The sequence below is a fragment of the Papio anubis genome, unplaced genomic scaffold (genome assembly GCF_008728515.1).
Source record: "Papio anubis isolate 15944 unplaced genomic scaffold, Panubis1.0 scaffold64, whole genome shotgun sequence".
Classification (NCBI taxonomy): Eukaryota; Metazoa; Chordata; class Mammalia; order Primates; family Cercopithecidae; genus Papio; species Papio anubis.
In genome coordinates this window covers 147,028-160,671 of record NW_022166619.1, presented here as the reverse complement: position 1 = coordinate 160,671, position 13,644 = coordinate 147,028, and the positions used below count along the sequence as shown (strand labels likewise).

General features: G+C 54.7%; 1 protein-coding gene across 7 annotated transcripts in view; it reads right to left on the bottom strand.

Moving 5' to 3' along the window:
* VAV2 (vav guanine nucleotide exchange factor 2) overlaps positions 1-13,644 on the bottom strand; it is a 236,379-nt gene that overhangs the window by 100,484 nt on the left and 122,251 nt on the right. For all 7 annotated transcript variants that reach the window (XM_009187902.3, XM_009187906.3, XM_009187904.3 and 4 more), the window contains exon 3: positions 1,294-1,352. In XM_009187902.3, coding sequence (XP_009186166.1) covers positions 1,294-1,352 — 59 coding nt within the window. The remainder of the gene's footprint in view (positions 1-1,293; positions 1,353-13,644) is intronic.

Below are 13,644 nucleotides of genomic sequence, written 5' to 3'. Positions count from 1 at the left end.
ATGATACTTTAAAAAAAAATTAAACGTGTTTTAAACGGTGCCTACTACAGACTTTGCACCAGTTGGAAAACAGCCTACGCACCTGGTGGAGGACTTGGGGGGGTCCCAGAGGTGTTAGTTATCCTCTAGAAAGTACTCAGGGCGCTGGGCACCGGGGTTTTGACTGCTATTCTTTATGCCCCAAATGTGTTCTAAATATTCTTTTGTATGTGATTAATATGGAATTTTAAGAGTCTATCTTATATTTCACATTTTCAAAAAACCTCAATTCAAAGGAATTTCCGAGTCCTCTGAGAATCCAACATCGGAAGTCCCCATGGTTTTAGGAACATTTAGCCCTGCCCAGGGCCTCTGTGAACCTGAGCAAATGGCCCCCACCGAGGGGCAACTGTGCCACCCAAATGCTCCAGCACCATCGTTCTGGGACCCCCCAGCCTGCAGTCACACACAGCGTCCCCCACGGATGACATCAGGATGAGGCCCCTTCCCAAAATCAGGGCACTCTCATGATGTCACCTGTGCCCAGATGTGACCCCATCCTCTCTGCTCTCGGGCCAGGCTCTCTCTGCCATCCCAGCCTCTCCTTCTCACTCTGCTGGCCCCTGTCCTCCCAAGGGTCTCCCAGACACACGTCCCAACCCCGTCAGGAACCTGGTCTCCCTGACCTCAATCTGTGGGTCAGAATCCACAGTGACCAGTTCTTATCTGGGGCCATTCCCTCCTCTCACAGACGCCCAAGTGCCATCCAAGTGTCAGAAGCAGGAGGCAAGATCACAGGGGTCAGGGGACCCTCTGAGGCTGAACTCTGCAGTCCAAGCAGAATAAACGGAGAGTGGAGAAATTCATTGGCTTGACTTGTCCAGATGCCCTGCACAGAGACCTGCAGCCCCTAAGCTAGGCAAGTCCACCCTGCTTCGGCCCCATCCCTGCAAACAGACCCCAGCTACCTCCTTCTCGGCAGAGCCCCCGGTTCCGATGTGTGGAGAGTGCATTTAGGTAGGCAATGATCTGTGAAAGGATTAATTTACTGATCTTATTACCTAAATCGAAAGAGATTTTGCAGCCGTCAGTAACATGCTTGCAAGATTTCCCCGGTGTGAGCTGAAGCCTCCCTCCCCCGGCACCTCTTACTGCAGCCGCCAACAAGTTACTCGACAACACGCTGCAAATGCATGATAAAGACACAGGCAGAGCGAGGGCATCTGCTTCCCACCCCAGTATCTGTGACAAGGCACGCCAGTGTCAACGGAGATGAAAGGACCTGGCCTTGGCAGCGCACTCCGGAGAGCTCACCTGATTCCTTTGTTCTGCGCAATGCTGTGCAGTGAGAGCCTCGACACCGCAGAGATGACCTGGGAGAGACAAGAAAAGACGCTCCTGTAATTTCACAAGAAACCAGAAAAGGCATCGCAGAACTGGGGACAGTGTTTTGCAAGCCATCGAGAACTGTCAACTAAGCATATCACATCTGGGTAAGAAACACGGCTACAGTTTCAGAGATGGGGAAACAGGAGCCCAGAGAGGTCAAGTGACCCGCCCAAAGTCACCCAGCAGCCAGGACACCACGCACATGCAAATGTCCCAGGGTACTGCTTGCTTCCCTTCAAGCCCTCCCCTGCATGACATTTAACCAGATGCCTGGCTCCATGGAGGGCTCGGGACACAGAAGGACAAGAGTTCCAGGTGCACAGCGGCATGACGGGATCTCTCCTTGTCTCCCCTGACCAGCAGATTGGTCAAGAGGAAGGTTTGGCGAGGAGCAGTAGCCGCTCCTCTTCCCTCTGCTGCCCCTAACCAGCCTGCCCCGTGATGTGGGCCTCCTATGGATAGGCACGACCCACCCATCTCCTGGCGTTGAAAGCCCCAACACAGCTACTCCACAGATCTCCAAAGGGACGGGTGGCAAGCAGGCCGGAGAGAGGGCAAGAGGCTCTGCAGATGAATATGGGGAACCCAGGGCAGAGGACAGGAGATGGCTGGCCCAGGGGCACAGGCTGTCACACACATGAGATGGCCAGGAAGCTGTCACAATTCACAGTGAATGGAGCTCCTGCGGGCCAGACTTAGGCCCTGAGGAGGGAGGTGCGGCTTTGATGTTGAAACTGCACCGAGTACGTGTGTGAGTCCATGTGGGTGTCCATGTGGGTGCGCGAGTTCGCCCACGACGGCCACGTGCTGAATTCATAAACACCCTCCACTGGGTGCTGGCGTCAGAGGAACGGAGCCCAGAGGGTGCTCTGTGTGCCGCACACCGCACCAGGGAACCCCACAAGGCCATCCTGCGGTGCACATTTGCTAGACAGGAAAACCGAGGCTTAGTCACTTGGCCAAAGCCCCCCAGCCGGATGTACCCCCCAGCCTTCCTTTCAGGATGTTCTGCTTCCAGCAGCAATTTTCAAAAGGGGGAGAGGAAAGAAAATGAACCATAGAGACGGCAGGTTCGACCAATGAGCCAGCGGCTGCGTGCTGCCTTCCTGTAGGTGCTGGTGGTTAGGGGCCGGGGCTCAGGGAAGCTGGGGTCGTGGAAGGACAGGGTTCTTCTGTGCTTCCTCAGACAAGACTCAATGGGACGATTATGCAGCCGGCCCAGCCGCACTCCCATGCTGATGCTACAAGGGCCCTTTCATAAATAATGAGGAACTTGGCTCTGCGAGTGTTTTTGGCTTTTAAGAGCTCTAAGCATTTAGGGAAAACAAAAATTAAAGCAATATTGCTGTATGTCCTTACAGTTATTTGGAAGAATGTTAGATCTCAAAGGGTCTGGCAACGACGGGGCACCCGAGCCCCCCTCACACACCTCCCACGGCAGACGTGGCTAATCAACTCCTCCGAGGAGCCGGGCGCAGGCCCAGAGCCCTCCTCCGTGGAGTCTAAGGAGGCACCAGCATTCGATCAGCGCTGACACACAAGAACATGTTTGTCAACCTGGAGTCAGCGCAAAGGCCCCAGGTCGGGTTGTACAGATGGAGCCAGAGGCAGAAAGGAGGTGTGGTGGGCGAACCAGCCAAGGCCAGAACGTGGGTCTCCTGCGTCCGTGCTTCTGTGGCTCCTGTGGACAATTTCTACAGCTGCTATGACCACAGCAGCCTCAGCCCTGAGCTTGGGGCGCTTTGCCCCAGGATGAACATGTCGTGAGTGGCGTATGAAGGGCTCTGGAGGGCCTGCAGCATCGATGGGCAGCTCCTTCCATGGGTTCAGCATGACCAGCTATGCTGGAGGAGCCCTGTCCCTCCATCTGCCTGAATTTCAGGCTTCCTGGCTGGCACTGGGGACAAGGGGAAGCTCAGGGACCCACCATGGGGGACCACACTCCAGTGACCCAAAACCCAGGGCAGGTGCTGCTGGAGCAGACACCGGACTGCTGAGATAGCCATGGGGTCAGATGGGGCAGAGGCGGCCCCATGTGAAACCCACCGGCCTGAAAGTTTGGGAGCAGAAGTACCTCCCTGCAGGAGGAGGGATGCCCCACAGTAGTGCCCCAGGGCAACTCTGGCTATGCCCGCCCCACTCCCAGGACAGAAAGCTGGTGTCCCCAGGGGTCTGGCTCTCAGGCAATGATCAAACACCTCTTAGCCCACAGCCCCAGCCAACTCTTCCGATATCGCAAATGTCGAAGGATGACATTTTCCCTACTTTTATTACCTCGTCTGTTCCGAGTGCCCGTTAACAAATGAATGAAGACACACAGCCGTACTTCCCTTCCTCCTTCCTTCCCTCTCCTACAGACAGCCGCCAGGGCAGGAGGAAAGGAGTGTGTGTGCTGAGGACAAGGAACAGGGAGGAAGGACCAGGGGAAAGATGTGCTACTCGAAAGGACCAGGCCTGCTGGGGAGTCCACCTGCACCGCCAGCTCCCAAAGCTTCAGGCCTCTGTGCCATTCACCAATGTCCAGGCCTCACCAGGCCGTGCTCGGTGAGACTCACTGAGGAATGAGGTGGGGACTGGAGAGCTCAGAGGACAGGCTGGGTGGTTGAGTCCAGATCCTGGATGGCAGCCCTGGCTCCACCCCCACCCAACCATGGCCTGTTCTGACCTCAGGTTCTCAGACATCGGCAGCCCGTCAGCCTCCACACAGCCACAGTACAACCTTTTCAAGATGGTGCTTTAAAGGACAGACCCTAGGTCCTATCCCCCACCCCAGAGGCTCTGGGGCCTGGGAATCTGCATTTACAATTCAGGGCCCACATGGCTGGATATGCAGCCCACTGGGGCCCTCTGTCCCCTAGGGACTGGCCAGATGGGTAACGCCACAGACTGGGTCAAAGGCTGCGGGAAGCCAGGAGCATGTCCCAATTGTCCACTTGTGGATGCTTCACAGAGGCAGGGTCCCTGAAGCCCCTCCACACTGGGCGGGGAAGCAGAGGGACCAGGAAGGACACAGGGAAGGGGATGTGGTCTGTGAGCTCTTCCAGGGTAGGAACTAAGTTGGCTTTGCTGAATGATTTATCTCCAACATCTTCACGTTGTAGGCCCTTCAGCTACAACTCCACCTGAGAAATCTTTAGATCATAGTGACTGTAAATGCAAAGCTCTATGCTGCAGTTTCAGCAGAGGATAGGAAGCCTCAGTGACCCCAGAGCCCAGGCACTGAAAACTCCACTTGACGGTTCCTTCTACAAAAACACTTCAGCATCTTTACTTTACTGCATCGAGTTTCCAAACCGAGGACAGAGGTGCTGTGCTCACAGTACTTGCAACTTAAACATCCATAGTCAAAACTCAAGACAGGGCCATGAAGAAAAAGGAAACGTAGACTGCGGATTCACTGTTGGACAATCACCCAATTTTGCATGGCCTTCTGGAAAGAACCCAGATGTCTAGCTATTCACACGTGACCTCAACCCAGTCTCCACTGCACCTCTGCACTTTCTCTCTGCATCATCTGCCTCACTTCTTTTTCACACCTCCTGTAACTTCATCCTTCTGTGCTGTATTCTTAGTGACTTCCTTGGTTCTGTCTTCTGATTCATTAATTCTCTCTTCGGCTCCACCTAGACTACTGTTTAAGACACATATTGAGTTTTTCATTTCAACAACCTCAGTTTTCATTTTGAGAATTTCTATTTAGTTATTTTCTCAAAGTCCATCTGTTCTTTTCGTCCTGCTTGTTTGCTCATCATTTTCTCTTCTTTTCTTTTGCATTCTGTTCCTTTTTTCCGAGAATAGAAACTCTCTCTCATCAATTGCATCTGCTAGCCCCCTCCCCCATGCTGATCTGTTCTTTTTCAGCACCAGCTGGCTAGTCTGGTAAACATACATATATTCACAGATCACATATATTGTGTATAAACACACGTATATATCGTTCTATGATGTAAGTGCATCCTCAATGGGAATTGTTTTCAATGGGTGGAGGGAGCCCCCAAGCTCTGAGAGGTATAACTGTGAGGCTCTCCTGGTTTCCCCCCGGCTTTCAGGCCCCACCTCGGGCCTGGTGCCAATGCAGGATGGATCCTGCCAGAGGCTGTTTCCCTGCCCAGCCTGGGATGGTCAGCTGCTTCTGTGTGCCAGGGTACAACTCTCTGGTCCCCACTGCATGGCCCTCTCGGCCTTTCTGGCTCAGCTCTCTGCACTGCGTCCATTCCATCTCCCTCACCTCTACCATGATGCAACCCCAGCTGGTGGGGCCCAGGCCCCCTAGGGGGTGGGTGGGGAGCCAAGCTGGCCTGGCTCCTCTTTCTGTCTTTGACATTCCTCTTGGTTTCTGACAATTGAGGATTTCCCTTTCTAGTTCTAAGCCTAGTGATCATGTTTTAGTTTGCATTATTTCATTTAAAGAGGGATTCTATGTGTTGAGGGGAGGGGAGGAGCCCATGCTCACTGGACCACTGTGTTTCGTAGAAATCCCTACGCCTTCCACAGAGCAGGAACTCACAAAAACCTCCAAGCAAAACAGCCGTCAAATCCCCGTGAGCCCGGGGCCCATCGGTGGGAGTGAGGACACATCTACTACCACGACAGTCAGTGCGGGGCAACTACACTGCGATGATTTTAAAGAGGAGTCTGGTCGGGCGTGGTGGCTCACGTCTGTAAACCCAGCACTTTGGGAGGCCGAGGTGGGCGGATCACTTGAGGTTAGGAGTTCGAGACCAGCCTGGCCAGCCTGGTGAAACCCCATCTCTACTAAAAATACAAAAAAATTAGCCAGGCGTGGTGGTACATGCCTGTAGTCCCAGTTACCTGGGAGGCTGAGGCAGGAGAATGGCTTGAACCCAGGAGGCAGAGGTTCCAGAGGTTCCAGAGGGCCAAGATTGCGCCACTGCACTCCAACCTGGGCAACAAAGCAAGACTCTGTCTCAAAAAAAAAAAAAAAAGAAAGAAAAGCCTGCCAATTTTGCCATTATGATGATAGATGATGGGGTGGTGTTTGTTTAGCACACATCACAGGGTGGCAGCATGGGGCAGTGACATGGAAGCGGGAACTCCAGGCCACACAGGTTGAGGTTCGAATGTCAGCTTCCCCCTTGGAGCTGGGGCAACTCTCAGCCTCCCTGAGCCTGTTTCCTCAACTATAAAACATGGTCCTAACAGAGGTCTCGTCACAAGGCTGCTGGGTCCTACAGGAGGACACACCCCTGGAGGGGATGCAACGCTGCCCGTGAGTGCCAAGTGAGGACAAGGCCATGGGTCTGCTGGTGGTCCCAGGACTCCCTGCAGAGTCAGAGCAGGCGTCCACCCACACAGAGGACCACAGAGTCCTCAGAGCAGGTCTGCAGTTGGGCAAGCCAAGGCCAGCATCAAGGCTCAACACCCAGTGCCCATCAGGCCTCCCTCCAGGAAGCCCATCTCCCCAGACGGTGCATGCGCAACTCTAGCTTTCTTTTTCTGGCGCCTCAGAGAGATGGAAGCCAAAAAAGTGACTCAGTCACCCTGCGCTTGAGCCAGTGAAGCCACTGAGGGCCCCCATGGTGGGGCCGCCTGGGGCCCTAGGGAAGGGCGCCACGTGCTCTGACAAGGTTTACAAGCTCCCGACACCCTGCAGGCCCCTCTCTGACCCTCGTCAAGCCTCCAGGAATACTGGTTTTGCTTAGGGCCTCTGGAGGGAATCCCCCTTTCCACGACTCTCTGGCAGGGCCAGCCATACCCTCCTGGCCACCACCTACAGACCCCAGTGCACCAGGTGAAGACGAGAGTAGCAGTGGCCAACAGTTTCCAGTGCCCCCCACGCCCTGTGCAGTGCTAGACCGCAGATGTCCCACCCAACTCTCGCCACCTGGAGCTGGAAAACACATGCACCTTCTCCCCAAGAGAAGCAAGGCTCTGTCGCATCCAGCGACCCATCCACGGTCCTCTAGCTGGACAGCCGAGGATGCCGAGAGCTGCCAGGAGAAATGGTCCAGTGTGGGGCGGTCCACCTGGCCCCAACTCAGCTGAGTGGTGGACTCAGAGCAGCCTCTAGCATCATTTCCTAAACCAATGGAACTGAGCCACTCCTCCCACACCGCCTACAGAAATTGCTCAGACAGGGATCTGAGGTCTCAGGAAGACCTCCCAGCTGTTCCCCACCCAAGGCCCCAAGTGCACCTCAGACAGACAGACCAGGAGACTTGGAGTGAGGCAGCCACTGGCTTCTCCATACGATTGTTAACTGTCTTGTTCCACGTTTAAAAGTCCTTTCATCTTGAGGAAACTTCCCAAGGTGGCCACGGGCATCCTCGCTGCCCTCCGTGCTTCTCGATCTGAAGTGACAGGCGGGTCCTGACTCAACCCGACTGCAGTGAGCTGCCCGGGGCACAGGTCTGTGGGCAACACGAGGCACAACCTGCCCACAGCACAGCAGGTGCCACATCCCTGTGAGGTGGTGGGGAAAAAGTGCAGGAGAAGGGAAGAGAATGAGTCTCTGGCTCTGGCCAGAGATGCCTCTGGGTAAAGAGGAAGAGCCCAGACTCTGGTTCAAAATCCGCCCTTCCCGGCACTGCAGGCTGAGGCTCCCTGAGGCGGGGTTGACTCATCTGTGAGATGGGAGCACAGTGTTCCACCGTGGCTGGTGAAATCGAGACGGAGCCTGGCCCAAAGCAGGGACTCGCTCGCTCTCAGCTTGTGGAAAGGGAACTGCGCCCGATCAGGAAGACCCACGGAGGGACTCACGGCTGCACTCCATCCTCCACTTGCTTGAATGAAGAAATGAAAACAGAGCAAAGTACTAGGCTCAGGGCCAGAAGCGCGCGTGTTTGTTATGACTTTAGAAGACACCCAGAACCCCCGAAGTGTCCCGCCATCTCCTGGGAATGCCGCTCTGGCCCGTCCTATCCCTGCAGCCTCACAGCTTCCCCTGGTACTTGGGATGTGAACCTGAGCACATGGTTCCTCCGGCCAAACCTCAGTCAACACACTCAAGCCAGGCAATGGCGACCCAGAACCACCGCCCGGGTGGATGCACGTGTGCCTTACAAAGGGAAATCGAGCTGGGTGCAGTGGCTCATGCCTGTAATCCCAGCTACAGCCTCACTTGAGATGAGGAGTTCCAGACCAGCCTCGGCAACACGGTGAGTCCCTATCTATTTTTTTTTTTTGAGACAGAGTTTCATTCTTGTCACCCAGGCTGGAGTGCAATGGCACCATCTCTGCCCGCTGCAACCTCTGCCTCCCGGGCTCAAGCGATTCTCCTGCCTTAGCCTCCTGAGTAGCTGGGGATTACAGACAAGTGTTGCCACACCTGGCTAATCTTGTATTTTTAGTAGAGATGGGGTGTCAGCATGTTGGCCAGGCTGGTCTAACCTCAGGTGATCCACCCACCTCAGCCTCCCAAAGTGCTGGGATTACAGGCATAAGCTACCACACCCAGCCTCCATCTCTTAAACAACAACAACAGCAAAGTCTTTAGGGCCAGGTGCAGTGGCTCACACATGCAGTCTCAGCACTTTAGGAGGCTGAGACAGGAAGACTGCTGGAAGCCAGAAGTCTGAGGCCAGCCTAAGCAATACAATGAGACTCCATCTCTACAAAAACTAAAAAAATAAAAATAGCCAGACGTGGTGGCATGCACCTGTGGTCCTGGCTATTTGGGAGGCTGAGCTGGGAGGATCACTTAAGCCCGGGTGGTCGAAGCTGCCGTGAGCCAGCAGATCATGCCACTGCACTCCAGGCTGGGTGACACAGTGAAACCCTATCTCAAAAAATAAATAAAAATTAAAAGGAAATTGGAGCCCTGAGCCGTGCTGGCGACCACGTGATGATGAGCCATCCGCTGACCCAGCCTGCTCTCAGAGGCTCTGCTGATCAGAAGAGCTGTCTGGCCCGGACCCTCCTGCTGTCATTAGCAATCAGTAAGCAGGAACTGCACAGACCTGGCCCCAGCCGCAGGCCTTCCTTATCAGCCATTACCACGCATCTGGAAATACACACTCACAGGCAGCCCAACGGAGCCAAATGGCAAGATTATCAAACTCATTTAAATATGTTGCCCCGGGAACTCACCTATCTGCCTTGGAAATCTACAGCTCCTATTGCTGCATATTCAGAAGCAAATCATTATAAATTACTTTCTCTAGCTCAGCCTGTATTATCCTTCATTTTTTTTTCTTTTTTCACGTGGAAAGCAAGGTCAGAAAAACTTGGGGTTCTTGCCTTCAGAATGACAAGCAACCATCGCGCAGTGATAATTACAAAACATGTGCAATCACAGCTTCACACTCAGGTTTTGCCACCAGGAGGAGGCTGGAAAAACAAAAGCAAGTAGGAAAGGCACTTCTCAGCCACTGCATTGGGCAATGGCAGGGCTGTGGGGCCCGACATCAATATTGGAAGTTTCTTCTTGGGAGCCGGCAGAGTGCAGAAAGAGAGGTGGGAGCCGCCCCAAGGCCCCTGAGCAACAAAATGAAAAATGCCACTCACTCAGCCAGGCGACTGGCAGCAACTCTGAGGGGGAATGCCTGAAAGGAGGGTCTGGTTGTCCTTACAAAGAACATCAGGGCTCAAAAGTCATTTAGAAGGAAAGAAAAAGGTGAGAACGTCTTCTCTGTAAATAAATAGCTCAGAATTGGCTCACTCCTCCTGAAGCTTTCAACAAAATGATACCCAAATATACGCTTCCTTACTCTCAGTGGGTCTGGATCAACACCCTCAAATGCAGGAGTCTGAGAGAGAACCTGAGCCTTGGGGACCAGCAGCCCAAATCTTTGTGCCTTACACTCTGTGGGTGCTCCTTGTCTACAACATAGATGGGTAAGTGGGTGGATGGATAAGTGGGTGGGTGTGTGAACAGATGGATGGATGAGCAGATGAGTGGACAGGTGGGTGGGTGGGTGGGTAGAAAGACGGATGGATGGACGGATGGATGGATAAGGGTGTGTGGGTGGATAAGTGGGTGGGTGGGTGGGTAAATGGATGGAAGGATGGAAGGATGCATGGATGGGCAGATGGGTGGACAGATGGGTGGGTGGGTGGGTGGATGGATGGATAAGTGGGTAGGTGGGTGGGTGGATGGATAAGTGTATGGGTGGGTGAACAGATGGATGGATGGATGGATGGGCAGATGGGTAAACAGATGGGTGGGTGGGTGGATGGATGGATGGATAACTGGTGGGTGGGTGAACAGATAGATGGATGGACGGGCAGATGGGTGGACAGATGAGTGGGTGGGTGGATGGGTGGATAAATGGGTGGGTGGATGGATGGATGGATGGATGGATAAGTGGGTGGGTGAACAAATGGATAGATGGATGGGCAGATGGATGGATAGATGAGTGGGTAGATGAATGGATGGCTAGATGGATGGATAAGTGGGTGCATAGGTGGGTGGGTAGGTGGGTAGATGGATAAGTGGGTGGGTGGGTGAACAGACAGATGGATGGTTGGATGGACAGATAGATGGATAAGTGGGTGGATGGATGAATCGGGGTGGATGGATGAATGGAGGGGCGGGTGGACAGATAGTAAGTGGGTGGGTGGGTGGATGGATGGATGGATGAATAGATGGACGGATGGGTAGGCAGATGGATGGATATGGATGGATGGATGGATGGATGGATGGATGGATGGATGGATGGATGGATGAATAGATGGACAGACGGATGGAGAGATGGACAGATGGATGGGTGGATGGGTGGGTGGGTGGGTGGGTGGGTGGATGGATGGATGGATGGACGGATGGATGGGTGGATGGACGGATAGGTAGGCGGATGGATGGATGGATGGATGGTTGGATGGGTGGATGGATGGGTGGATGGACGGATGAACAGATGGTGGGTAGATGGATGCTGACTCAGAGGGATCCCTTTGCCCCAGTCCCTTCTGATGAAGTAAGGAGAGAAGAGAGAGAAGATGAGCCCCTGTCAGCCAGCCTCATACCTATCTCCCTGAGTCCCGAATACACCCTTGATAATTTCTGTACAAATGTCCTCCCTCATGGTGGGGGTCACAACTACCCACCATGGAGCCACCACTGACCCTATTTTGAAACTGAGAAAACCCAAGTTCAGAGAGGTAACATGACTCGACCAAGGTCTCATTGCTGTGGAAGGCTGAAGCCTGAGTTTGACTCAAAGTCCAGCTCCTAACAGTAAGGTACCTAGGAGCCACCCCCTGCCCAGGAGCGGGGCCCAGCCCTGCCCCTTCTGAGCCCCCAGCAGGTGGTTTGGGGACAGACCCTCCAGCTAGATCATGGCTCCATGGGGTCCTCGCTCTACCCTTCCTCTGAGTGTCTGCCCCACTGGGAATGAAAGGCTGGGATTCTAGTCTGGAAGGTTCTCCCAGCTGGAATCACATCCTCAGGCACTGGCACAGAGGGCAGACCTGAAGATCCTTGTGAGCTCCTCAAGGGGGTGGCTGAGCAGACGCCCCCAGGGATGGCCCAGCTGTGAACGGGACACTGGCCAGGGCCAGGGACGTGGGGAGACTGATCGTAGGTGAACCAGGGCCTCAGTGACCTGGCCAACCCCAAGAGGGAAGAGAAGAAAGGGGCAGGGGCCAGCCCCAAAGAAAACTGCAGGCCCTGGCTTCCTCCCTGCATGCTCGGCTCCCGACACCCACGTCCTCCATGTTTCCATGGCTGTGCTGGGTGGGTGATTGCGAGTCTAACTTCCCCTCTTCTCTGCCATGGTGTGGCCAGGCTAGAGGAAAAGGGCTGATGGCGCCCTCACTCCAGGCACCATCCTTTCCCGCACTGCAGTCAGCTACACTGGCCCAGCTGCCCCAACCAGCATGTCTCTCCTCGGCCTGAAGGGGACGGGGTCCTAGGCCCAGTTCCTGACACCTCCAGAGGAAATTCAAGGCCTGGAGCAGAGGCAGGAAGGCTGGCAGGGAAGCCCCGGGGGTCAACGTCGCTTTGTGCACCTTGGGACCCGGGGAAAAAAGAGGCTGGAGGGGAGAAGTGGGCCCAGATGGCCTCCTAGAGCACTGGAGGAGGCGTGCGCTGGTGGAGTATCCAGAGCAGCACATCCTCTCCAGGCGGCCATTCCAACCATGGGGCTCTGGAAGCTTCTTGACTAAGACAAAGTCTACCGCTCACGAAGAGGGGCAGATGGGTGGACAGAAAAGCACACAAGGGGGTGTCTCACGCCTATAATCCTAGCACTCTTGGAGGCAAAGGCGGGCAGATCACTTGAAGCTAAGAGTTCTAGACCAGCCTGGGCAACATGGTGAAACCCCATCTCTACTAAAAATACAAAAATTGGCCGGGCACGGTGGCTCAAGCCTGTAATCCCAGCACTTTGGGAGGCTGAGACGGGCGGATCACGAGGTCAGGAGATCGAGACCATCCTGGCTAACACAGTGAAACCCCATCTCTACTGAAAAATACAAAAAACTAGCCGGGCGAGGTGGCGGGCGCCTGTAGTCCCAGCTACTCAGGAGGCTGAGGCAGGAGAACGGCGTAAACCCGGGAGGCAGAGCTTGCAGTGAGCTGAGATCCGGCCACTGCACTCCAGCCTGGGCAAGAGAGCCAGACTCCGCCTCAAAAAAAAATACAAAAAAATACAAAAATTAGCCAGGCGTGGTGGTGTGCACCTGTAATCTCAGCTACTCGGGAGGCTGGGGCAGAAGAATCGCTTGAACCCAGGAGGCAGAGGTTGCAGTGAGCCAAGCTTGCGCCGTTGTACTCCAGCCTAGGTGACAGAGGGAGGGGGTTGGGGGGTGGGGGACAGAGGAAGGAAGACAGGAAAATACACAACGGCAACCGGACTCACATGTTAGCTGAGTGCCTGCTCTGTGCTGGGCATGTGAGGGAAGCTACAATTTAATCTGAGATCCCGAGCAAAACAGTACAGAGGCTCAGACCAGGACATTATGGCACAGCTGGGATCAAGTCCTAAGCCTGCCACGGGTGATCTCAGCCACTCCTCTCTGGGCCTCGGTTCCCCTGTGTGTGGAATAAGGAAACCACAAGACATACAGATGGCAAGGGGTGTCCTGCCACACTCCCACTCCCACTGTGCTCACGGTGGAGTCACTAACCGGTCACCGTGACCCCGCTGAAGACACTGGCCTCTGCAGCTATCTCTGCACAGTGCTCCGGGCAGACGCTGCCTATGAAAGTGATCGGCACCCAATAAGGGAGTGGCACTGCCCTGGGAAACACCTGCACCAATAGCCTCGGGTCCCCTGAGCGCTGACTGCCCACTGTCCCCAGTTCCTAATGCCAGCACGGAAGTCCTGTGTCCCAGGGCAAGCACAGACGAGGCATCAGGCGGCAGCTGCTCCCCACCA